The 27,492-nt window shown below is 48.8% G+C and overlaps 1 protein-coding gene across 1 annotated transcript in view; it reads left to right on the top strand.

The window, feature by feature from the left end:
• The window catches only part of LOC147102416 (carboxypeptidase D-like), a 256,138-nt gene that overhangs the window by 33,391 nt on the left and 195,255 nt on the right, over positions 1-27,492 (top strand). The window contains exons 4-7 of the mRNA XM_085964833.1: positions 2,554-2,726; positions 13,348-13,532; positions 16,706-16,870; positions 22,144-22,296. Coding sequence (XP_085820959.1) covers positions 2,554-2,726; positions 13,348-13,532; positions 16,706-16,870; positions 22,144-22,296 — 676 coding nt within the window. The remainder of the gene's footprint in view (positions 1-2,553; positions 2,727-13,347; positions 13,533-16,705; positions 16,871-22,143; positions 22,297-27,492) is intronic.

Raw genomic sequence — 27,492 nt, 5'->3', positions numbered from 1 at the left:
GGTGCTGCTCAGCAGTTAGGATGCTTTAGGTATCAGTTAGGTGTCAGCCGTGGCTCAGTGGAGCACTCTCAACCCTGAGCCAGAAGGTCATGGGTTCAAGTCCCACTCCAGAGAATTGACCACATAATCCAGGCTGACACTGGAGTACTGCAGGGAGTGCTGCACTGTTGAAGATGCCGTCTTTCAGATGAGACATTAAAATGACACCCCGTCTGCCTTCTCGGGTGGCGCATGGGAACACCGCCACCTCCAAGTTACACACCTTCCTAACTTGGAAGTATATCGGCCGTTCCTTCATCGTCACTGGGTCAAAATCCTGGAACTCCCTCCCTAACAGCACTGTGGGAATACCTTCGCCACACGGACTGCAGCGGTTCAAGAAGGTGGCTCACCACCACCTTCTCAGGGGCAATTAGGGCACTCTTCGATGAAGATCAGGAGAGTTCTCCAGAGTGTCCTGGCCAATATTTATCCCTCAACCAATATCACTAAAAAAACATGATCTGGTCATCATCTCATTGCTGTTTGTGGGAGCTTGCTGTGTGAAAATTGGCTGCCGCGTTTCCCACATTACAGCAGTGTCTACACTTCAAAGTACTTCACTGGCTGTAAAGCACTTTGGGATGTCCTGAGGTTGTAAAAGGTGCTACATACAGGAAACTTTTGTTTAAACGGCACCTAAATATTCAGAATTCTCTATTAACCAGCAAAATTCATACTCTGAAAACAACACCTCAATAACTGGCAATGTTGCCGAGTCCGAGTCTCCCGTGGTGGCCGAGTTAGTCAGTGGGGGTAGTTCTCCAAACTGCCACTACTCGGCTTCTTGGCGCTGTCGGAAGTCCGAACACCTCGATAACAGGAGTCTGACTCTCCTGTGGCGTAGGTGAGTACCCAATTACTCTGTACTGCACATTTCTTGATTTTTTATTTTTGTTTGTTAAAAATAGCCTCGGTAGATAACCCTCTCCGTCATCCGGAATTTTTAATCAACCGGCACCATCCCGGTCCCGTCGGTGCCGGATACCAAAGAGTTTCCTGTAAATGCAACTCTTTCTTTAGTCTTTCTTTTTTAACAGTAGCGACATGTTAGGCTTGTGTGACGGGGGGTCCATCTAGGCTGTGTCTTCATTGCAAGTTTTACTTTCATGTTTGACATGACCATTTTGCCAAGTTGGAGTGGAGTACGGGACACAATTAAAATATAAACCAAAACAGTTTTTCTATGCAGACCTATTCTAAAATTGACATTTCTAAGCAACATCAACAGTTGCTGATGGAAATGCTACTGGAGTCACCATGTTGTTCTGGATGTGGGCCTGTGTCAAACAGCAGCATGCAGTTTTTATTACTTGCCCCTATGAGCGTCCTTCCAACATCAGGGAAACCGAACGGCCTGGAAACTTAAACCTATAAGTGCAACTTTAGAATGAGGGAATGTGTGCAAACTTAACCTGGGATGGGGAGGATTGACCTATGAGGAGAGATTGAGTAGACTAGGCCTATATTCTCTAGCGTTTAGAAGAATGAGAGGTGATCTCATTGAAACATACAGAATTCTTACAGGGCTTGACAGGGTAGATGCAGGGAGGATGTTTCCCCTGGCTGGGGAGTCTAGAACACGGGGTCACAGTCTCAGAATAAGGGGTCGGCCATTTAGGGCTGAGATGAGGAGAAATTTCTTCACTCAGAGGGTGGTGAATCTTTGGAATTCTCTGCCCCAGAGAGCTGTGGAGGCTGGGTCATTAAATACATTTAAGGTGGAGATAGACAGATTTTGCAAGATAAGGGAGTGAAGGGTTATGGGAAGCGGGCAGGGGAGTGGCTTTGAGCCCAAGATCAGCCATGATCTTATTGAATGGCGGAGCAGGCTCGAGGAGCCAAGTGGCCTATTCCTGTTCCTATTTCTTACGTTCTTATATCCAAGACAGAGATCGATAGATTTTTGAATATTAAGGGAGTCAAGGGATATGGGGATAGTGCAGGAAAGTAGAGATGAGGTAGAAGATCGGCCATGATCTTATTGAATAGCGAAGCAGGCTCGAAGGGCCAAATGGCCGACTCCTGCTCCTATTTCTTATGTTCTTATGTAACTTTATAGTGGGTGCAGTTGCTTTGGTGTTGCCACAGGCAACCTTAATTCCACCCTGCACCCCACAGACTTAACCCATTGTGGAACCACTTCCTCCACAATCAGCAAAAGCACCCCATTAAATTCCCAGAGGAAATTTCAGAGCATGAGTTATTATTTGCTTTTGTCATCGATATAGTTACATGCGGTGCAGATAACATCACATCCTGTCCCATTTGATTTCAGGTTATGTCGGAATTCACGCCGACATCCCAAGTGTGCTAAGCCACACGATAGTGGCACACAGCCCCTCCTTTGCTGCTCAAGCAATTATTACAATAATGAATAAGAAATCAATTGGTTCTAGTAATTTCGGTTTATATGCACGGTGATTTCCATCAGTCACATTGAATTCATTGCATCTGGTAAACCCACATCTCTATTCAACCGAGTTTATTGGGGCTGGTTTTCTTGCTTTGCAGCCTGTTGGCAGGGAACTGCTTTTGCACCTGATTGACTACCTTGTCACCAGTTATGGTCTGGATCCCAATGTTACTGCACTGGTGGACAGCATGAGGATTCACATCCTTCCCGCTCTGAACCCCGATGGGTTTGAGATTTCTGTGGTTGGCGATTGCGACGGAGCAAACGGACGGTAAGAACAGTTTGAACTAATGTTTTAAAGTCTGCCCCATTTAAATATGGGTTGATAGGCCCTGAAATGACACAGTAGCGTACCAGCAGATGAACAGTTTAACTTGTCCATCTGAAGTTCTTCTCTCTTGTTATGTTAGCAGAGGTGTAAACCTGTCAGGGTTAGCTGGTTGTTGTCTCTGCTGAAACAGCTGAGAGAGGAATTTCAGATGGCTGCGTTAAGCTGCCATAGGCTTGAATCCCATGGTGTCATTTCAGAGCCTACGTGTTCAAGGAGCTCAAGCTCTTTTACGAGTCGAGCGTTTGACAAGTCGATCGACTGTGCCTGCCAGACACTGAAATAATGATCTGAGTCAGCTTGTCATTGCATTACTAAGAACATTGTTGGCTTGCTCAATAGTCACATTGCTGCATTAATGTTGACGTGTGACTGCTCTGGTTGTCTTCACCCTCAAGATAAAGGCAATGGCCCCAAAAATTCCTGGGACTGGAGAGCTTGATTTCTGCTTCGGAATTTGGCATGGAATCTGGTAATGCTGGGATTCTATCCCAGTTGCCCTGGTTTCTTAAATTTTGGTGGAGGTGCGGGGTCCTCTTGGGGTGATCTTTCTCTTGTCCCCTGCATCAAGACAGGGAGGGGAGGGTGGGGCAGTTCCCAGGCTTTCTGGGGAAATTCCAGCTTTTAAGTCCTGAAAAGGTTTGCAGACGACACGAAGCTGGGTGGGCGTGTGTGCTGTGAGGAGGATGCCGAGAAACTCCAGTATGATTTGGGCGATTGGGCAGATGTATGGCAGATGCAGTATAATGTGGATAAATGCGAGGTTATCCACTTTGGTGGCAAAAACAGGAAGGCAGATTATTATCTGAACGACAATAGATTGGGAGAAGGGGAAGTGCAACGAGACCTGGGTGTCCTTGTGCACCAGTCGCTGAAGGTAAGCATGCAGGTGCAGCAGGCGGTTAAGAAGGCAAATGGTATGTTGGCCTTCGTAGCGAGAGGATTCGAGTACAGGAGCAAGGATGTCTTGCTGCAGTTGTACAGGGCCTTGGTGAGACCACACCTTGAGTATTGTGTGCAGTTTTGGTTGCCTTATCTGAGGAAGGATGTTCTTGCCATGGAGAGAGTGCAGCGAAGATTCACCAGACTGATACCTGGGATGGCAGGAATGACGTATGAGGAGCGATTGGGTCGATTGGGCTTATACTTGCTGGAGTTTAGAAGAATGAGAGGGGACCTCATTGAAACTTATAAAATTCTAACAGGACTAGACAAACTAGATGCAGGAAGGATGTTCCCGATGGCAGGGGAGTCCAGAACCAGGGGTCACAGTCTAAGGATAAGGGGTAAGCCATTTAGGACAGAGATGAGGAGGAATTTCTTCACCCAGAGAGTGGTGAACCTGTGGAATTCTCTACCACAGAAGGCAGTTGAGGCCAATTCATTAAATATATTCAAGAAGGAGTTAGATATATTTCTTAGGGCTAAAGGGATCAAGGGATATGGGGAGAAGGCAGGGACAGGGTACTGAATTTGGATGATCAGCCATGATCTCATTGAATGGCAGAATAGGCTCGAGGGGCCGAATGGCCTACTCCTGCTCCTATCTTCTATGTTTCTATGTTTCAATGGAACTCCCACTAGCTGAGAGCTTGAAAGAGTCCATTTGAGGCCTTCTGAAGGCCTCAGACTCTTTCTAGAATAAGGTCATTGATTCTGGAAGGAATCGATTACCTCGGATGGCGGGTAAACGGCTCCTTCTGCAGCTGAAGACTGAAGAAAAGTAATTTTTTACTTTGGGCTTTGGCGGACTGGAGGCGGTGGGCTGCTCTGCCTCACCAGGGTGGACTGGGATGTGCACCATTGATAAAAAGAATTGATGCACCCTTGCAGGCACCAGCAGCCTGCCCCAGTCATGCAAATGATCCCAGCCCCGGGATTTGGGACATGGTCTCCGGGCAGGCGAGCGGGCGGGCGGGGGATGGGCTCTGCCGCACCAGTGCCAGCGGAGCGAACACCCAGGAATTTCAGGGTCAACGTCCCTTTGAAAACTGCAATCTCCTTCATTCCTATCCATCAACTTCAAGCCAATTAAGTTTCGGATGATTGTATTTAAGGGTTTGAATTTCCACAAGGATTCTCCTGATTATCTGCCGCTGGAGGGTCCACGGCAACCCTGGAAAAATTCCAGTTCACGCCGTTTCTCCGGGATTTCCGCGGATCTTTTGCCAAAGTTATGGTGAATCCCTGCGGAAATTCAACCCCCGTTAAATGTTTAAAACCTTAAAACAGGAGTGTCTTTATGAAAGTCTTCGGCAAATCTTTTTTTTTCGTTCGCAAGCACACGACAAGCTAATTCCCTGGTCAGGTGCTCCCAGCGAGGAGCACCGCTCTCCGGGAGCTGCGGATATTCAGGACCCTCAGCCCCTGATTTTTTTTTTTTTTACACGTTGAAGTTGATGGACAGGACCTCAGGAGGCCGAGGGCCTGAGACATCCTGACCAGCGCGTCCCTCCAAGCACTGCTCCTCACCACAGTACGCGGGGGTCAGCGGGAGTTCAAATATTGCGGGTGGGCAGCTGCGCCAATAGGGGAGGTGCATCTCAAAACCCCGCCTGCCTGCGCTGCCATAGAATGAGGCCTTGCTGCCTTGGGTACGAGGATGTCGGGCCATCTGGAAGCTCTGCAATTGGACCCTCAGTGGCCCCCTATGCATGGGAGCTGTATTAAACTCACTGAAATTTTTTTTTGGATTTTCAAGGGTCCAAGCATTTTCAAAGCACATTAAACACAAGTTTTAAAAAAATGCCTGTTGTCAGCTCTTTAATGTCTTCCAAAAGTAGCCCAGAAGAACCAATTGCTGTGAAGAGGGCCCAGCACCTTTACACAGCAAGTAGGGTTGAATAATAAATTGTGTCCTCGACAGATTTGCTCGCGTTCTGTGAACAAATTTTTAACCCTATTTTAAACAAAAGTCTGATACCCATAACAGCGTCTGTGCTATTAACCCTCCATTTGGCTCACCGTTAATGTCTTCCTGCAGTTAATCCTAGCTTTGATAATAGCAATCATTTCAGTTGAAAGGATTGATTTGAATTGTGGCTCAATCACTGATGTTACCGTGGAGAGATACCTGAACACTTGGTGGCGCTTCTTGAGCTGATTCCTTTGTTCAAGATAATGTTTATGGAAAAAAGCAAAAGAGAAATAAAGGAAGCTGGATAAATGCTCCTAAGACCTGACAGGATTAATTTAAAATCAAAATTCTGCGATGTAATAGATAATCGAATCGCACTTTAATCAATTGCCATTTAAAATCCAATGAAGAAACTTAATTTCAAATACATTTAAAAAAATACTTCCAAGATTTTGTTTTTAGAAATGTTGGGATGTCCATTGGTGGAATGTGGGTTAGGAATTTTTTCTCGGAATATATTGCAATGCAAATGGAAGATAAGCCAAGTGTACTCACTGTCGGTTTTTCAATAACAAGAGGTAGGATCTGAATTACTTGCACAGCCTCCAAGGCCGGCCGAACAACATGAAAGCGGCCTACTGCACAGTACAGCGTCTGTAATCCTGCACTTCCTGAAATAAAAGTCGGAGCATCACTCAACTCCGGTGGCAGATGGTTCAAGCAAAATCAAATAAATCCTCAAGAGCTGACAGATTAAACCTCAATATTCAGACACGTTCAAAATGCAAGCATCAGATCCCCCCTTACACTATTTGGGTCAAATAACTTAACTCTTTCAAAGTCACAGGGCTCACGGGGACGGTCCTGTTACCGAAAGGTGGCCCTTGGTTCGTCAGGGCTCACGGGGACGGTCCTGTTACCGAAAGGTGGCCCTTGGCTCGTCAGGGCTCACGGGGACGGTCCTGTTACCGAAAGGTGGCCCTTGGCTCACGGGGACGGTCCTGTTACCGAAAGGTGGCCCTTGGCTCGTCAGGGCTCACGGGGACGGTCCGGTTACTGAAAGGTGGCCCTTGGCTCGTCAGGGCTCACGGGGACAGTCCTGTTACCGAAAGGTGGCCCTTGGTTCGTCAGGGCTCACGGGGACAGTCCTGTTACCGAAAGGTGGCCCTTGGTTCGTCAGGGCTCACGGGGACAGTCCTGTTACCGAAAGGTGGCCCTTGGTTCGTCAGGGCTCACGGGGACGGTCCAGTTACTGAAAGGTGGCCCTTGGCTCGTCAGGGCTCACGGGGACGGTCCTGTTACTGAAAGGTGGCCCTTGGCTCGTCAGGGCTCACGGGGACGGTCCAGTTACTGAAAGGTGGCCCTTGGCTCGTCAGGGCTCACGGGGACGGTCCTGTTACTGAAAGGTGGCCCTTGGCTCGTCAGGGCTCACGGGGACGGTCCGGTTACTGAAAGGTGGCCCTTGACTCGTCAGGGCTCACGGGGACGGTCCTGTTACCGAAAGGTGGCCCTTGGTTCGTCAGGGCTCACGGGGACGGTCCTGTTACTGAAAGGTGGCCCTTGGTTCGTCAGGGCTCACGGGGACGGTCCTGTTACTGAAAGGTGGCCCTTGGTTCGTCAGGGCTCACGGGGACGGTCCTGTTACTGAAAGGTGGCCCTTGGTTCGTCAGGGCTCACGGGGACGGTCCTGTTACTGAAAGGTGGCCCTTGGCTCATCAGGGCTCACGGGGACGGTCCGGTTACTGAAAGGTGGCCCTTGACTCGTCAGGGCTCACGGGGACGGTCCTGTTACTGAAAGGTGGCCCTTGGCTCGTCAGGGCTCACGGGGACGGTCCGGTTACTGAAAGGTGGCCCTTGACTCGTCAGGGCTCACGGGGACAGTCCTGTTACCGAAAGGTGGCCCTTGGTTCGTCAGGGCTCACGGGGACAGTCCTGTTACCGAAAGGTGGCACTTGGCTCGTCAGGGCTCACTGGGACGGTCCTGTTACTGAAAGGTGGCACTTGGCTCGTCAGGGCTCACTGGGACAGTCCTGTTACTGAAAGGTGGCCCTTGGTTCGTCAGGGCTCACGGGGACGGTCCTGTTACTGAAAGGTGGCCCTTGGCTCGTCAGGGCTCACTGGGACGGTCCTGTTACCGAAAGGTGGCACTTGGCTCGTCAGGGCTCACTGGGACGGTCCGGTTACTGAAAGGTGGCCCTTGACTCGTCAGGGCTCACGGGGACGGTCCGGTTACTGAAAGGTGGCACTTGGCTCGTCAGGGCTCACTGGGACGGTCCTGTTACTGAAAGGTGGCCCTTGACTCGTCAGGGCTCACGGGGACGGTCCGGTTACTGAAAGGTGGCCCTTGACTTGTCAGGGCTCACTGGGACGGTCCGGTTACTGAAAGGTGGCCCTTGACTCGTCAGGGCTCACGGGGACGGTCCGGTTACTGAAAGGTGGCACTTGGCTCATCAGGGCTCACTGGGACGGTCCTGTTACCGAAAGGTGGCACTTGGCTCGTCAGGGCTCACTGGGACGGTCCTGTTACTGAAAGGTGGCCCTTGACTCGTCAGGGCTCACGGGGACGGTCCGGTTACTGAAAGGTGGCCCTTGACTCGTCAGGGCTCACTGGGACGGTCCTGTTACCGAAAGGTGGCACTTGGCTCGTCAGGCCTCACTGGGACGGTCCTGTTACTGAAAGGTGGCACTTGGTTCGTCAGGGCTCACTGGGACGGTCCTGTTACTGAAAGGTGGCACTTGGCTCGTCAGGGCTCACTGGGACGGTCCTGTTACTGAAAGGTGGCACTTGACTCGTCAGGGCTCACTGGGACGGTCCTGTTACCGAAAGGTGGCACTTGGCTCGTCAGGGCTCACTGGGACGGTCCTGTTACTGAATGGTGGCACTTGGTTCGTCAGGGCTCACTGGGACGGTCCTGTTACTGAAAGGTGGCACTTGGCTCGTCAGGGCTCACGGGGACGGTCCTGTTACTGAAAGGTGGCCCTTGGTTCGTCAGGGCTCACTGGGACGGTCCTGTTACTGAAAGGTGGCCCTTGGCTCGTCAGGGCTCACGGGGACAGTCCTGTTACCGAAAGGTGGCCCTTGACACGTCAGGGCTCACGGGGACGGTCCTGTTACTGAAAGGTGGCCCTTGGCTCGTCAGGGCTCACGGGGACGGTCCTGTTACTGAAAGGTGGCCCTTGGCTCGTCAGGGCTCACGGGGACAGTCCTGTTACCGAAAGGTGGCCCTTGACTCGTCAGGGCTCACGGGGACGGTCCTGTTACCGAAAGGTGGCCCTTGGCTCGTCAGGGCTCACGGGGACAGTCCTGTTACCGAAAGGTGGCCCTTGACTCGTCAGGGCTCACTGGGACGGTCCTGTTACCGAAAGGTGGCCCTTGGCTCATGCGTCCACTGGTCAATGACCAAGGTCCACAGTTCAGGACAGGCAGGGAACAAAAAAAGAGTAGAGGGAAAGGAGGAGGTAATTCGAGCAAGTAGCGATAAAGTGACGCCAAGCTTCGGTTTTAACAGCTTGTGGGTTGTAGGAGGAAAGGAAAGCTGAGGGAAACATAGAAACATAGAAGATAGGAGCAGGAGTAGGCCATTCGGCCCCTCGAGCTTGTTCCGCCATTTAATGAGATCATGGTTGATCATCCAAATTCAGTACCCTGTCCCTGCTTTCTCCCCATATCCCTTGATCCCTTTAGCCCTAAGAAATATATCTAACTCCTTCTTGAATATATTTAATGAATTGGCCTCTACTGCCTTCTGTGGCAGAGAATTCCACAGGTTCACCACTCTCTGGGTGAAGAAATTCCTCCTCATCTCTGTCCTAAATGGCCTACCCCTTATCCTTAGTTAGTGTGGAGTTACGGGCCTAGAAATTTATCTCGGGAGGTGGCGCTAAACGGGCGGTATCGGATTGGCCGCTTGTTCTTCGCGGCGCCTGATATTCAGTTCCATTGCGGTCTTACCCTCTAAGAATTTTATACGTTTCGATGAGATCACTTCTCATTCTTCTAAACTCCAGAGAGTACAAGCCCAATCTACTCAATCTCTCCTCATAGGACAGCCCTCTCGGCCCAGGAACCAGTCTAGTGAACCTTCGCTGCACCGCCTCTAAGGCAAGTATATCCTTACTTAGATAAGGAAACCAAAACCGTACTCAGTACTCCAGGTGTGGTCTCACCAAAGCCCTATGTAATTGCAGCAAGACTTTCTTACTCTTATACTTCAACCCCCTTGCAAAAAGGGGCTAACCAGTGCGAGCATGGCACGGCCCCTTCTTCATTTCACTAACGGAGCCACCACACCAGTATAACCTGAAGCCATGAAAGAAAAGAAAGAAAGACTTGCATTTATATAGCAACTTTCACGACCCGCGATAAAAGCAGTGGAGGGTTTTTTTTGAAGCAAGGGAATAATGTAATTAGAATCCAGATTTTACAGCAATGATTGGGAACTTGCTGTAAAGCAGAGGATCATGAAACATAGCAATGATGAACTAAGACCTACACTGCCAGCTATCTGGCTGGGCCTCTTACTGAAAGGGTTCATTTTAGAGTACCAATACAGCAATAACAGAAGGTATACCAGAAGGCTGCAACATGCGACTCTAGAAATTAGATTTGAAAGACAAATTCTGTTCACATTACATGGAGAGTAATCCTCTCTCCGACCTACATATCTAATGATGCCCCTGTTTTCAGGAGAAAATCAAACATTGGCTTCAATTAAGAATTTGCAAAGATCAGATTTAAATGCCACAAATTTAAATAACATGAAGACAACATGAGGACAAGGCAGCCCGCTTGATTGGCACCCCATCCACCACCTTAAACACTCACTCCCTCCACCACCGGCGTACCGTGGCTGCAGTGTGTACCATCTACAAGATGCACTGCAGCAACTCGCCAAGGCTTCTTTGGCAGCACCTCCCAAACCTGCGACCTCTTCCACCTAGAAGGACAAGGGCAGCAGGTGCATGGGAACACCACCACCTCCAAGTTCCCATCCAAGTCACACACCATCCTGACTTGGAAATATATCGCTGTTCCTTCATCGTCGCTGGGTCAAAATCCTGGAACTCCCTCCCTAACAGCACTGTGGGAGTACCTTCACCACACGGACTGCAGCGGTTCAAGAAGGTGGCTCACCACCACCTTCTCAAGGGCAATTAGGGATGGGCAATAAATGCTGGCCTTGCCAGCGACGCGCAGATCCCATAAACGAATATAAAAAAAAACTGTTTCCCAGTACATGGATTTTATAATTTACATGGACATTAAGTATTGATTGACATCTGAACTCATTATTTCATTGTCACCGACCCATGCCCAACATTCCAGCTCCACTGGCAGGATGCGCTGTGAGAAATCAGCAGCCTGAAAGAGGCCTCCCCTGAACTCAAGCACGAGCCACAGAAATGCCAAGGCCAGAAGGAACCCCACCCTTAGGGGTCGATTTTCAGTGTGCCGTGAGGCGGGCTTTTAGGTGTGCGGGGGGCAAAAATCCCGAATTTGGGGGTCCCGACACCATCCCGCCCAAAACCTGGCTCCACGTAAGTTTCAGAGGAGGCGGGTACCCGCCCCGCACTGGAACCCGCCGACCCGAGGCGGGAAGGGATTAGTGCCAATTAACTGCCTGTTAACAGGTAGTTAACAGGCAGTTTTTAGCCTAATCCCTATTTTGAGGGGTGTCGTGTGGGATTCCCGACGGCTCCAAACCACGCCAGGTTAGAGCAGGTGGGCCGTCGGGTTGAAGGATTTGGAGGGGTCGCGATGTCGGTGTTCAGGTGAGTGATGGGTGCATGAGTGCAAAGGTAAGTGTGTTTGGTGTGTCTAAAGTGTGTAAAGAAGATTAAATTACCTGTACTTACCTTAACAGCCTTTCTTCCTGTAGGCGTCTGGAGTCCATCACTCAGCTGGCACCGAAAGCTGAATGGCTGCGATCTGTCAAAAGTGACAGCCTTCAGCTTTTAGTGCCGGTGAGAGTTCTAACTGAGTCTGTGTAGAAGGACTCAGGTTAGAAGTCAGACTGTCAGTGTTTGACAGCTTCAAACAGCTGTGAAACACTGATATTTCATCTGTCAAGACCTCTTGACAGATGAAGTTTCAGTCTGTGACATCACCTGTTGCCGGGTGGCCCTTAATTGGCCTGCTGAGCCCGCTGGGCGGGCTCAACAAGGTCAATCAAGGGAAAATCGCGTGGATTGGCCGGACGTCGATGTAGGCGGGTCTAAAACCTGAAAGTTGAAGTCCCGCTTCCTTCCCGACAGCTTAATGAAAATCGACCCCTTACTCTCTGAGAAAGGTACAGCGTGAGAACACTGACTGAACCGAGAGAAATTCTCCAAAGTCTGCTGCACGTTTCTGCCCTGCTGTCAACGTCACCGCTTCCCTCACCAGTCCTCCCCTCCACCCCATCCCACCATCAAGCACAGACACCGTGTCAGAAGGGCAAGGCGAGGAACATCAACAACTTGTATTTATACCGCGCCTTTAACGTAGTAAAACGTCCCAGGGCGCCTCACTGGAGCGCAATCAGACAAAGATTGACACCGAGCCACATGAGGAAATATTAGGACAAACGCTTGGTCAAAGAGGTATGTTTTAAGGAGCATCTTAAAGGAGGAGAGACAGGTGGAGAGGCGGAGAGGTTCAGGCAGGGAATTCCAGAGCTTCGGGCCTAGGCTGCTGAAGGCGCCTTGGGGCGAAGAACATCACAACCTGAAGTCAAGGCAACACAATGCAAAGGAACAGCCAGAGACATAGTTTGATTAATATCCTTTCCTTTTTATTTTGATGGATCTCTCTCCTTGTTTTTGTAAATTATCTCTCACCATTTGGCTCCCTGGGCTTTGGTGTCTCTGCTGCTGAAAAGTTGGGCAGATGGCCTGCTCCCAGGCCGCAGCCAATGTTCCTGTGTAACCGGCCACCAGGAGGTGCTGGGGACTTCGAAGGCAAAACTTTCTTGTCTGATTTCCCCCTCCCCACTTGGCATGGCCCAGGGGGGCCAAGCTGAGCAAAGAAGGGACTAAAGCTACATTTGTGCCCTGTTCCCGATAGTGCTAACGCTCAGCCCCACCCCACCACCCGTAGCAAGTATTAATGGTTCTTGACCAATCCTGAAGCGGTGTGGGTGAGAAGGATTGTGTGCAGGACCAGTGGTGTTTGATAGACGGGCTTTATATACAACTGCACAGTCGGATGCTCGACGAGGGGAGAAGAAAAAAATGGTTTTCAAGCCGAGTATCGCGTGGCGCTTTTCTTATCACAGAATCACTTTTTCTTAAGCACAACTTAATTCCTATAGATGCTATTGACACAAAGAAAGAGAGAGGGGGAGAGAGAGCAATGGGCTAGGAAAAAGAATAACAATGGTGGAGTTGAGTCCTGAAGCGAGATTTAGATCGATAAAGCTGGACCTAAGGGAGTTAAAATAAATGAATTTTTAAAATAAACTGGGGGAGCTGGGCGGATGAAGAAATTATCATGACATTCCTATAAAAATAAATTTGTGTTCCAAGCGCACTGCACTCCTAGTGGTGCCAGTCTTTCCAATTCACCTACCTTCATGAGTCCCGTGTTATCAGCTGGATTTCTCCACCATAGCATGTGGTGCGCCGAAACACTGTCAATACATCGCTGCACCTCAACGTTTTGAAGAACAGGCTAAAGTTCCCTTTCAGTAATAACCGTTTCTGCCTTCGGGTTTTTCATTTCTGCAGCTATAATAAAAATGGATTCGACCTGAATCGGAATTTCCCTGACGCTTTTGAAGAGAATCGTGTCCAACGGCAGCTTGAGACCCAAGCCGTCGTGGACTGGATCCAGAGCGAGCCCTTCCTACTCTCCGCAACATTCCATGGTGGAACAGTGGTGGCCAACTACCCATACGACAACAGGAAGCCAGGTCAGAGTGCAGAATAATACCCTTTGACCTACAGGAGCTGCTCAGTGGTGCTGTATCCACATCACCTCACCAGCCCACCCCCCCCAATCCCCGTCCCCCTCATCCCTCCCGTCCCAGTCATTTCATTAAGGTCTCGGCAGAGCTGACATTCTAACCTGATGTTCCTGCGATGACCTCTGCCCCCTGGCTGCAGGATTAAGAAAGCCTTTCTGGGAAAAACAAACGGGCATCCCACTTATTCATTGGTGGGGTAACGTTGAGTGAAAGGGTGCAGAGAGCAGCAACCTGGATGGCTCCAACATAAGAACATAATGAGATCATGATAGCACTAGCTTGACGAGGTCCATGTCTAAACATGCCTTTAGACCTAGCACTGGAGGTGCTTGAGTGTCAACAATGTAAAAATCCAACATCATGTCGCTTTCTTTGTACTTGTACTTGCATTTCATCACGCATGCGCCTTTTACAATGAGCTGCTCACCCCCATAGCTGGTCAGTCTGCGTGAGGTGGGCTGTAGCTCACACTCATCCTTCAAGCTGTGATACTCACTCAGAGGAATTACATTAACCTGAGCTCCAGTGTCTAGTTTAAACCTAAGCTCTGTGCCCTGTTTTCCTATCTCAATATCGGCAAAGACTTGCTCAGTCTCTGAAATCTGTTTTTTCTGTGACACAGAATCAATAAACAGTTCCTCTGCATTTGGCTCTCTATCTGGCATTTGGCTGTCACTCACTGTGTGTACTGTTTTTCCAAAAACAGCCCTGCAAACTTTAGCAAAGTGGTTCCGTTTACCACATTTAGCACATTGCCTTCCTTTGGCAGGACATTGCTCCTTTTCCCCGTGCATCTTGTTTCCACAATATCCACAGTTTTTGAAGCATTTTAAGTCTGTGTCGCTCATTTTTAGAACTCTCTCTGTTCTTTCTGTTCTGAAACACGCTCTCTGGGCGGTGTTCTTTGGTGTGTGTCTATTAACTGCGTGCACTGTCTGTTCACACGAACTGCTCGTGGCGCCGGTTATGGTTTTCAACTGTGCTTGGGCTATCTCGTGCGATCTAGCTATGTCCATAGCTTTGTCCAGCGTTAGCCCGAACCCAACATTCAAAAGTTTCTCTCTCACTTTAGCTGAATGTATTCCAAACACGATGCGATCTCTGACCATCTCATCTTTATCTGCATATTCACAGTTTTTTACCAGCAGTTTTAACTCAGTCACGAACTGTTCAAACGACTCACTAGCTCTTTGTACTTTCTCCTGAAACTTGTACCGAGCGAATATTGTATTTGTCTTGGGCATCACATATGATTCAAAACGGTCAAAATAACTTTTCAGTACCATTGCTTCATCCGCGGTGAGAGACCATGTGTTAAAAATGTCTCTCCCTTTTTCTCCAATCCACAGGAGTAGGTAGCTGCATCTTTCTTCCTCCCCTTTGCTTTTCAGCAGACCCGAGAATATCAACTGCACGTGTTGCTTGAACTTGCGCCATTCTCTATGTAAGTTCAAAGATTCCCAATCCATTCGAGGCAAGGGAGCTCCACCGATGTCCATTTCAAATCCCTGTTCTGACACCATGTCTTGTTTTGCACACTTTGTACAAAAATAATAAATTGCAGGACAACAGAGTATTACAGTTTAAACTCTTTTATGAAGCATCAGGTCTGTGAATTCAATCATACAGCACAGTGGGGACAAGATGGAGTCAGGACCCCTGGGTCTTCAAAACAATAGCAGTCCTTACAGATGCCTGCAGGCCAATGACAACTCACCATGTGATCACATGTGAATATAATAGGTATTCCTTACAGATGCCTGCGGGCCAATGATAATTCAATATGCAAATGTTACACTAGGCACTTGGTCTAAGCGTTAAACAAAGCTTTAATCAACTGTTTTACAACATGGAGGTCTAGTTGTGTCCTTCACTAGTTCCTGTTAAGAATGTCCTGCGCAAGCTGGACCCGTGCCCGAGTAGTTATACTCTCCCTGGACAGCGCCACCCGTAGGCCGCTCAGTATTATTTCATAAGTCTTTCTTTCATGAATGACTGATTCATGTCACTCAATTTTTAGCCCTTTGAGTTTGTGCTTTACTGATGTGTATTAGTGCTACAGATTCCTGAGCCAAAATGATTAGATCTAGAATTTGGCCTCAGTCTGCAATTATGAAGAATTTATTTTGGGGGGGGGAGGAGTTGGATAAAATAATTATCTGGAAACCTTTATAGTTATGATAACATTGCAGAATTTATATGGAGATACTTTAAGAGATAAACCCTTTTTTATTTTGTTTGAACTTCAGCCTTTAAGAAAGGTTTGTGGACCATTGGACTCTAAGTCGGCTACTGGTAGTTGGGGTCACCCAGTATGAAAGTGTAGCAGTTTAGTTGAAGTCAGGTTTAATATTGACTGGCCACCCCTCAGAGCCGAGTATGAAGAAACCTGAGGTTGACACTGCAAGTCTGGTATGTGTAATGCGAGTGTGAAACTCAAACAATTCCATCTGCCTCAGGCCCTAGATTCACTGGAATACAGCCCAGCAATGGAAGATTGCATCTCACTAGCAACTGCTAGAAGGAGAAAATTAAACTATTCCTGGTGGGGTGGGACGCTTTCGACACCAGCAACAAAAGGATTCCGTCAATCAAATTGTCAACTTTAGCTCTTAGAAACTGAGTGTAGTGCAAAATGGAAAACTCCGTTAGAGCAGAGCAGGTTAAGGGGAGATTTAATAGAGATGTTCAAACTCATGAAGGATTTTGATAGAGTAAATAAGTAAAAGTTGTTTCCAGTGGCAGAAAGGTTGGTAGACAGAGGACACAGATTTAAGGTAATTGGCAAAAGAACCAGAGGCAGCAAGTTGTTATGATCTGGCATACCTTGCCTGAAAGGACGGTGGAAGCAGATTCAATAATAGTAACTTTCAAAAGGGAATTGGATACATACTTGAAGGGAAAGAAATTTGCAGGGTTATCTGGAAAGGGCTGGGGAATGGGACTAATTGGATCGCACTTTCAAAGAGCCGGCACAGGCACGACGGGCCGAATGGCCGCCTTCAGTGCTGTATCATTCAATGATTCTGTAACAGTGGGGTAACTTCAGCTCCGTACTACTCAATTCAAATGTAAAACAAATCATAAAACTGATTTTATTTTTTTTAAACCGCCCGTAGATATGTTGCCAAATGTAACCTACAGCACGGCACCAGATGACGACATACTGAGACACATTTCAACAGTTTACTCTACCAACCACGCCAACATGTTTACGGGACAGCACTGCGGCTCAACATTCCCCGGTGGGATTACAAATGGAGCAGTGTGGTACGCAGTGAAAGGTAAGGACACCATCCTTTAGAGGTAAGATGAATAGAAATCGGGCCACCGGTCCAAGAGGGATTCCAGCTCCTTCACCATGGTTCTTGGTGCGGTACTGATTGCTGTCCAAGGTGAAATAGTAACTTAACATAAACATGTCCAATTCTACAATCTGAATCAGCGCCGTCGTCAGGTCGCATTCTTCCAAGGATGGATTCATCTGGAACTAACTTGGAGGCAATGTTCCGTGTTCAGCAGTAGGTTTAATTTTTTTTTAAGCGGTCTCTGGGCCTGCTTTGGCGATATTAGAATTCCCGATCACTAATTACATTGTCGCCTCCTCACGTCAGCCTGCAGCACTGCCAGTTGAGCAAGTGCAAATACATTAGCATAATAAATATCCCTCTGGAGAGCCAACAACATAACTAGGTTAGCTCCACTCAACACAACCTGGCAGAGTCAGTCACTGAGTGCGGATTGGAGGGGTGGGGGGGTGGAGGGGGGTGGGTGGAATGGGTCCCACCAGGACAAAGAAGACACTGGGATCTGAGCAGGAGAGCCCGAGTTCAAACTACAGTACTGAGTGACCTTGAAACTTGCCAATCTCGCTGGGTAAATCTCACCTGACCAGCAGTTGAAGATGTTTATGGTCAGTGAGTTATACGGCCCTCCTCTGCCTTGTACTGCATTAGAAGCACACTTCCGTCTGTCGAGCTTGGGATAATCGCTGTCATCAGGTAATTGGATCGCTTTAAAAAAAAAGATCAGTTTTGAACTTTACATCTGCATATAGAGGAAGCCACTGTGGGAAGAATTCCCCCCTGCGTTTGTATAAACAGAATCCTAAACCCTTTTTATAAAGGATGGGCTCATGGGGAAATCACAGGGGAAATCTTGCCCCCTTGTGTTTTTATTTGTAAACAGCTTTCCAAATCTGAGAGAAGAAATTTCAAAAAAGGTGGATAAGTAGACGATTTGGGATTTGGACGGAGACAGATGCTTGGCTCGGAAGCTAAATTCTGATTATTTAAAATGCCGTAAATTGCCACTTCTTTCCAATCTTGTGTTTAAATCTCATCCCTGAAACTATTCCACCCTGTAGCAACCTCTCAGAGCTGAACATAAATAATTTATTTGTCAAGTTACTTTGCTCCAGCTGTCTACAAAGAAAATGATAAAAGCTCTCAAGTACCAAGGAGAGGATTGTGCACCATTTGCCCTGCAGGCTTGGCTCATCACTGGAACACTCAATGTTCTTGATACTTAGGGCTCGATTTTCATTGAGCCATGGAGGCGGGTTTGGAGGTGTGCAGGGGGCTAAAATCGCAAAAACTGGAGGGCGGGACCTCCCCCCCCCCCCCCCGCCCCCCGCCCCACCGCCTGGTTCCCGACTCCGAGCAATTTTAACTCAGTCATGTCTGATGGTCCCGACTCCGTCCCGCATCCAACAGGCGGGACTGGTCGTTAAGGCCCTTAACAACCACTAAATGGCCTCTATAATCCTATTTTGAAAGGCCCTTGTGAATTTAACCCTTTTCCCACATGAAACACGCCTGGTGGGAAACACGAATGTGAAACCTGGCGGGAGCACTATTGGATTGCTGACTATCAACTGCAGGTCAACCATTAAATAGGAGATTTGATCAGCCATGATTTGCAGGTGGCAGGACTTAGTGGTCTCAGGTCTGGGGCAACTTTTAGAAGGCTTAACCACACCTGTGGAAGGTTGCAGCCTCACACCCATCTCCAGTGTGACCTCCTGGGAAACCCCTCTCGCCACCTTCACTCAGCGCTTCCTCAACGGAGGCATATACCAGAAGCATGGGAGCCATTTATTTCCTTCCCATCTGGGCATTAGAGGAGCTCGAGCACCAGCCGCGGCAGCAGCAGAACCAGGAACAGCAGCAGCAACAGGAGCGCCAGACTGCTGCTCATCCACCTGAAGCTGCACAGGCCAGAAGGGGCCAGCGCCTGGAAGTGGCTGGAGAGCACCTTGCTGCACATCAGGGGGGCCATGGGGACCCGTATCTGCAATGGCGGTCCTACTCAGAAGGACTTCCATGAAGGTTTGGTTTCTCTGTTCAATAGATGCCCATCGCTCCTCAAGAGATGTCATTCTATTCTGAACAATGACCATGTTTTCCATACCCTGGCGACTAAGCTCCTCCATGGCCGTAGCCATCCTCTCCTCTGCCGTAGCCATCCTCTCCTCTATGGTAGCCATCCTTTCCACGGAGGTTGCCATCCTTTCCGTGGTGATGCGTTCATGTGCCAATGACTCCACAAAGGCTCTGCTCATGTTCGCTATGGACTCCTCCATTCGCTCCATGCTCGCAGCGACCCTAGAGACAAAACCTGCCAGATACTCCTGCATCTGTGCCTGGAGTTTCATCACCTCTGATCTTATGGATGGACCCAGAGGCAGAGGGTCGACATGCTGCTGAGCCGAGCTGGCAGACTCCTGCGCCCTCCGACTAGGACTCTCCACTGCTGTCCCTGTCTCCACAATCTGCTGATGCTCACTTGTGAGCTGTGATACACCAGGTGACAACACTACTCTATGTCCTGAAAGTCCCACCGAGGTGTGAGTGTCTGCGCTAGTGCTGGGTGCGCTGAATTCTGCTGACGCTGCGCCCTCAGAGGTTGCAGCTTCCTCTGAGGAGTCTGGCTGCTCAGCCTCTTCTTCCTGGCTAGAGGGGACGGATGCTTGTGATGGTCCTGTGGGGGAGTAAAGGAAAGAGTCAGAGATGTGATGCAAAGGCTACATGCACATAGCTTTTTGCAGATGCTCATAAGTCCATCAGTTACAGCTTCACAATCATTATCAGTGACTCATGCCATGTCAAAGAGAGAGATGGGAAACTTTTCTGTCACCAGCTTGCTGTGTTACACCCGTCTGTCCATCCCCCACGCGCAAATCATCCTCTATTCCCATAATTTCCAGGACGGCCTCCTCCCAGTGGGTCAGGTGGGCTATTGAGGCTGTCCCTCCTCCTGTCCTGGCTCACTCTCTTTTGTTGTGAGCTCTCTTTTCCTGCAATGAGGGAGACAAGTGGAGGTTGAGTGAGGATGAAGGAGTGAGTGTAGAGATTGCATAGCATAGATACTTAGAAGGAGACAAAAATGGAATGAGGTTGCAAGACCAAGGGCCCTCCCTGTGTGTTGTCAGTTGTGTTGAAAGCATCAGAGTGATAGGGAGTGTGAGGGCTGCATGGTCGAATAGTTATGTGAATGTGAGCATAGAGAGAGAGGGAATGGGTAAGGGTGCATGGATGTCAGTGTCAAGTGGGATGTGGAGGAAGAGATTGCTAAAGCTGAGTGCTGGTGAGGAAAGGCAATGGGGATTAGATTGAGGGTGATGGGAAATTCATACTCACTTTTCCAGTGCGCTGAAGGTCATGAAATCTTTTCCTGCACTGTATCCAGGTTCTGCGGGTGACTCCCAAGGAGTTGACCTCCTCAGCCACCTGCATCCGCACTGCCTTGGTCTGAGTGGGAGGCCTCTTCCTCCCTGATGAAGGGAACAGGACCACCCTGTTGGCCCTAGCCCCATCGACTAATGCCTGCAGTGCCGCCTCGTCAAAGCGAGGAGCTGATCTTGCCCTCCCGCTTGTCATTTTTGCTGCAGCTCCCTCACACTGCACAGTCAAGAAGCTTGGCAGTCTGCAGAAGAAGCAAGGCTTGCTGTGGACCTTAAATGCAGCAGCAATGATGACGTCATCTGAGGGGACTTTCAGTCATGAAAAACCCATTTGCAAAGGCTTCCCACACGTTGGAAATCAATTGATCAGTTAAAATTGCGTCAATCTCCCACATCCATTTAGATTCGTGTGGGAAACACGAAATTCGGATAACACGACACCATCCCGCACCTGAGTTAAAATCCCCCCCTTAGTCTTTAGTCTTAGCAAATTTCCTTTACTCAAATTTTTATATACATTTCTGGGTAAACTCCCTCAACTGTCTGCCTCTGTTGTAAATCAACTGCAAAGAGAGCAACTTGCTTGCGGGACTGCCCGAGATCTCAGCGCTCCTCCAATTCTGGCCTCTTGAGCATCCCTGATTTCCATCGCTCCACCATTGGCGGCTGTCCCTTCAGCTGCCTGGGCCCGAAGCTCTGGGATTCCCTCCCTAAACCTCTCTCCGCCTTTCTACCTTTCTTTCCTCCTTTAAGACGCTCCTTAAAACCTACCTCATTGTCCTCTGCGCTAATATCTCCTTATGTGGCTTGGTGTCAAAATTTTGTTTGATAACGCTCCTGTGAAGCGCCTTGGGATGTTTTACTATGTTAAAGGCGCTATATAAATGCAAGGTGTTGTTGTTGTCAAAGTTGGCTTAAATCAGACCCTGGAGAGGGAGCAGGGACACCCTGGGGACTCTGACAGTGAGGAAGTGCCTGGCCTTTACTCAGAACCGACCCCCCCCCCCCCCCCAAAGTTACATGGCCCATGGCCAAATGGTAGTGATATGCATGCCTGATCTCTAAGGTGTGTGATGGTTGCTGTCCTATGGTAGTGATGTGTCATTCTACTCCGTAGTTGTTCTTCTTAGGCAGTCCCTCGGAACCGAGGATGACCTGCTTCCACATTAAAAATGAGTTCTCAGGTGACTGATGAGTCCAATGCGGGACCTACAGTCTCTGTCACAGGTGGGGCAGATGGTGGTTGAAGGGGCGGGTGGGTGGGGTGCTTGGGTTGACGTGCGCTCCTTGCGCTGCCTGCGCTTGGCTTCCGCTTGCTCCCGGCCAAGAGACTCGAGGTGTTTGGCGCCTTCCCGGATGCTTCTCCACTTTGTGTGGTCTTGGGCCAGGGATTCCCAGGCGTCCTATGATAATGATGTGTCATTCTACTCTGTAGTATAAGGTTACCGTCATACAAGCATGGGTAAAATCAATCACCGGTGTCAATATTGTTCTATTCACCTGCCGAAATGCATGAGTTATCCGGACAAGGATGGTCGCAGATCTAAGACCGCGATCTATGCTGAGTCTCAACTGGGATATTAATTGAGGAGGTACAATTGCCGCAGCAACCCTTGCCTAGGGAAGGGAAATATCAGGCAGGGTACCGGATAGTGTTCACACGCGGATTGGCCTCAATTGTAGCACCTCCTGTGGTCAACTAGCCTAATGACATTCATTACCTCGGCTCCCACCTGCTTGGCTGGAGGTACTGAAGGGCTGCCTGTGCCCATGGAATGGTGCACAGGAGTAGTCAGCACCTTTAGGAGACAAGGGGAGAAGGAAACAACAGTTTTAAAGCAAAATTCTGACGCACTTCTCTTTGTTTCACAGGTGGGATGCAGGATTATAACTACGTGTGGGGTCGATGCCTGGACATAACACTGGAGCTGGCCTGTTGTAAATACCCACAAGCTGATAAACTACCACAACTTTGGGACGAGAATAAGGCAGCAATGGTGGAATTTATGAGGCAAATACATCTGGGTAAATGATACACAGAAATTCTACCTTACAACTCTTCCTGCTGGCCAGGTCACTTCAATCCAAAGCAAGCTCATGCACAGGCATGATGGGCCGAATGGCTTCCTTCTGTGCTGTGAGATTTTATGATTCTAAGCCACGCTGTGAAATGATGAGCTTTTTTTATCCGAAGGACTCCCTGTGTGTTGCAACATTCAGTTCACGGACCTCCCTGCACAATGGAGCGCTACCCCATCACTGGCAATGCTTTGCAAAAGGCCTTACACAGTGAAATGCCACTTACAACTTTTCAATGTTTTACACTTTTTTTTGGTTATCTACTTCTCTCTTCACATTCAAGCTATTTTGCAAACAACTGACCAGTTGTTGGACATGCAAATTGAGTCGATGCAAAAAGAATCCTTATACCATCAATATTCTTGCTGGCAAGGAAGAAATTGTATGAGGGCACTTGTCTGATGGTATCATTGTCAAGCGTCCACCTTTTCCTGTTGGCTTCCCACTCATGCCCAGCAGTACCGTTGCACTGCGGATGGCATCGTTCAGATGAAGTTGGTACTGAAAATAGCTTGAGCTCCTCCAGAGACCTCACAAAACGGTTGGCAGCACAAGGTGTTTTTCGTCATTGCATCAGGAAACATTGCCTGTTATTCGCCAAGTTAATTTTGGACCCAGTGACTGTTTGGTACGAAAGAATGAAAGAACTTGCATTTCTATACCCTTATCACATCTTGCTGGATGCTTTGCAAGCAACTAATTACTTTTGAGGTTCTGTCACTGTGCCTATACAGGCAAATGAGGCGGTCAACTTACGCGTTGTAAGGTCCCACAAACAGCAATGACACCATTACTTCTCAAGTTCTCCTCCAAGTCATATATGAAGATTGGATAGGCTGGGATTGTTTTCTTTGGAACAGGGGAGGCTGAGGGGAGACCTTATTGAGGTGTATAAAATTATGAGGGGCCTGGATAGAGTGGATAGGAAGGACCCACTTCCCTTGGCAGAGAGGTCAATAACCAGGGGGCATAGATTTAAAGTAATTGGTCAGAAGTTTAGAGGGGAGTTGAGGAGAAATCTTTTCACCCAGAGAGTGGTGGGGGTCTGGAACTCACTGCCTGAAAGGGTGGTAGAAGCAGAGACCCTCATCACATTTAAAAAGTACTTGGATATGCACTTGAAGTGCCGTAACCTACAAGGCTACGGACCACGTGCTGGAAAGTGGGATTAGGGTGGATAGCTCTTTGTCGGCCGGCACGGACAAGATGGGCTGAATGGCCTCCTTCTGTGCTGTAAATTTCTATGATTCTATTATCCTGACTTGGCAACATACAGGAAACTTTTTTTTATTCGGCACGGACGGGACCGACGTGGTGCCGGTTCATCAAAAATTCCGGATAACCGAACGCTATAGTAAAAGATACGGAGCTCAGAGCTCCGTATAAAGCAACAAACCCTGTTGCTTAGCAACAGCTTCAGAACAATGGCCACAAGTTGCAAGCATCTCTGTAGCTTAGCAATAGCTGCAGCCACACCCTTGCACAGCAACAAATGGAGGAAGGCAAGTAATAAAAGTTACCTGAACCTACTCCTGAATTTTGCCGGTTAACCGAGATTTCCGGTTATTTAGGTGCCGGTAAATCGAAAGTTTCCTGTATTGCCATTCCTTCATTGTCCCTGAGTCAATATCCTGGAATTCCCTATCTAACGCCAACGTGGGCGCACCATCATAACAAACATTGTAACAGTATGGGGAGATGGTTCACTGCCAGCGTCTCAGGGGCATCTTTCGGATGAGATGGGCAGAATGGCCTCCTTCTGTGTTGTACTACTCTATGATGCTATGTTATTCCGAGACCCAGTCTGCCCTCTCAGGTGGATGTAAAAGATCCCACAACACTATTCAAAGAAGAGCAGGGGAGTTCTCCCGGTGCCTTGGCAAAATTTATCCCTCAATCAACACCTAAAACAGATGATTTTAAAAAATTCATTCATGAGATGTGGGCGTCGTTGGCAAGACCAGCATTTATTGCCCATCCCTAGTTGCCCTTGAGAAGGTGGTGGTGTTCCCGTGCACCTGCTGCCCTTATCCTTCTAGGTGGTAGAGGTTGCTGGTTTGGGAGGTGCTGTCGAAGAAGCCTTGGTGAGTTGCTGCAGTGCATCTTGTAGATGGTACACACTGCAGCCACAGTACGCCGGTGGTGAAGGGAGTGAATGTTTAAGGTGGTGGATGGGGTGCCAATCAAGTGGGCTGCTTTGTCCTGGATGGTGTCAAGCTTCTTGAGTGTTGTTGGAGCTGCACTCATCCAGGCAAGTGGAGAGTATTCCATCACACTCCTGACTTGTGCCTTGTAGATGGTGGAAAGGCTTTGGGGAGATAGGAGGTGAGACACTTGCCGCAGAATTCCCCAGCCTCTGACCTGCTCTTGTTGCCACAGTATTTATGTGGCTGGTCCAGTTAAGTTTCTGGTCAATGGTGACCCCCAGGATGTTGATGGTGGGGGATTCAGCAATGGCAATGCCGTTGAATGTCAAGGGTCATTATCGCATTGCTGTTTGTGGGAGCTTGCTGTGCGCAAATTGGCTGCCACGTTTCCTGCATTACAACAGTGACTACACTTCAAAAAGTACTTCATTGGCTGCAAAGTGCTTTGGGACGATGTGAAAGGTGCTATATAAATGCACATTTTTTTAAAACTAGGGATGGGCAATAAATTCATCCTCGCCTGTGTTGCCCACATGCTCAGAACAAATTTCAAACATGATACGAATGACCCGTTTATCTGCTTTTGGTGGTAATAGATCAGGGTGGAATGCTAGCCAGGACACCAGGAGGACCTCCGGCTCTTCTTCGAATAGTGTCACAGGATCTTTAAAATCCACCTGAACAGACAGAAGGGGCCTCTACGTTTCATATCTCACCTGAAGGGCCGGTATCTCTGAAAACGTAGCACTCCCTCGGTACTCCGCTGAAGTGCCAGCCGAGATTATGTGCTCAGGTACCGAAGTGGGGTTAAAAACCCCGCAACCTTCTGAGAACATGGCCAACTGGCCCGAGCTGAAGCTGTAAGAGCAGATTCTCTGATCCCGCACTCCCAGCACGGAGCCACACTTCAAGGGAGCACGGATCAGAGAGAGGGCCACAACCAGCGTCCCCCGTGAGCTGCATTGCCTCCTACACAGTCTGCCTCCCCGCAAAGCATGGCCCATTCAGATTTCTGTGCAGGTGCGGTATCTACAGTGTAAATGTAAGGCACAAGTCAGGAGTGTGATGGAATACTCTCCACTTGCCTGGATGAGTGCAGCTCCAACAACACTCAAGAAGCTCAACACTATCCAGGACAAAGCAGCCCGCTTGATTGGCACCCCCTCTACCACCTTAAACATTCACTCCCTCCACCACCAGTGCACCATGGCTGCAGTGTGTACCATCTACAAGATGCACTGCAGCAACTTGCCAGGGCTTCTACGGCAGCACCTCCCAAACCCACGACCTCTTCCACCTAGAAGGACAAGGGCAGCAGGCGCATGGGAACACCACCACCTCCAAGTTCCCCTCCAAGTCACACATCATCCTGACTTAGAAGTATATCGCCGATCCTTCATCGTCGCTGGGTCAAAATCCTGGAACTCCCTCCCTGACAGCACTGTGGGAGTACCTTCACCACACGGACTGCAGCGGCCCAAGAAGGAGGCTCCTTCTCAAGGGCAATTAGGGATGGTCAATAAATGCTGGCCTTGCCAGCGACGCCCACATCCCATAAAAACTAATTTTAAAAAATGCCGGTGGGCGGCCTGGGCGGGGCATTGCAGATGACCACACGGCCGCACAGCTTAGCGGCAACATTGGCCACAACACTGCGGTGCCAATTCTGCATCCCGAGCTCCCTGCGAACATGGGACGACTGAATTTACCCTGGCGTTGGTTGACAGGGAGGGCAATATTCCACGACAAAAAACTGACAAATCCCTCCACTTGAAGCAAAAGATGGAAAGCTGTGCCCCTGTGCGGTTTGCTGCCCGAGTGTCTCAATTATTCATAAAAAGCCTCCGAGTGAAAACGCAGGTTTCTGAGCGATGGCCACAACACATCATTTGTCCTGCTGACAGGTAAATAAAGCTCACTGGCGGCAGGATGATCAAGATCTCCGCTTCACATATTCAGAGTGCAGTGATGGTCTTTTTGGTGCGTTGGGTTAAGTTGTGAAAGGGCGAAGCTTTGCAGTACGTCCTTCAGCGAAGTTGCGACTTACTGGCCGGATCTTCTCACATCGCACAGATTTAATCCCTGTTCACGCAGATAGCCATTACTCATTCTGCTGAAGTGCAGAATCGGCAGTGTTAATAAAAAAAAATCCCAACATCAGAGTTTTCAGGCACTCTGTCATCTCACTGACACCAGGCGTTGATAAGATCGCTGATGTACTATTCATCCTCTGTGAAGCTTCTGCTCAGACTTGTCATGTGTGGCTGGTTGTCAGTGCCTTGAGGCAAAGTTTTATTTATCTAGGGATGATGATAAAAAAACAATTGGTGTGTGAGCGGGATGTTGCAGTCAGGATTAAAATGTTGTTCCTTATCTGAGTGATCTTCTCCGACCCCACATCCTAGGCCACACCCTCTGCCCCCCCCCCCCCAACTGGTTTACTGCTCCTAAAGTTAACATGCAGGGACAGCAAGCAATTAGGAAGGCAAATGATATGTTATCCTTTATTGCAAGGGGGTTGGAGTATAAGAGTAAGGAAGTCTTGCTACAATTGTACAGGGCTTTGGTGAGGCCACACCTGGAGTACTGTGCACAGTTCTGGTCTCCTTATCCAAGGAAGGATATACTTGCCTTGGAGATGGTGCAGCAAAGGTTCACGAGATTGATTCCTGGGATGAGAGGGTTGTCTTATGAGGAGATTGAGTAGAATGGGCCGATACTCTCTGGAGTTTAGAAGACTGAGAGGTGATCTCATTGAAACGTATACAATTCTTAGAGGGCTTGACAGGGTAGATGCTGAGAGGCTGTTTCCCCCTGGCTGGAGAGTCTAGAACCAGGGGTCACAGTCTCAGGATAAGGGGTCGGCCATTTAGGACTGAGATGAGGAGAAATTTCTTCACTCAAAGGGTGGTGAATCTTTGGAATTCTCTACCCCAGAGGGCTGTGGAGGCTCAAGTCATTGAGTATATTCAAGACTGAATTTGTTAGGATTTTG

The sequence above is a fragment of the Somniosus microcephalus genome, chromosome 22 (assembly GCF_052327205.1).
Source record: "Somniosus microcephalus isolate GS21.2 chromosome 22, FLI_Smic_1.0, whole genome shotgun sequence".
NCBI lineage: Eukaryota > Metazoa > Chordata > Chondrichthyes > Squaliformes > Somniosidae > Somniosus > Somniosus microcephalus.
The sequence above is the reverse complement of the archived record's forward strand: the minus strand, read 5'-3'. Positions and strand labels throughout refer to the sequence as shown.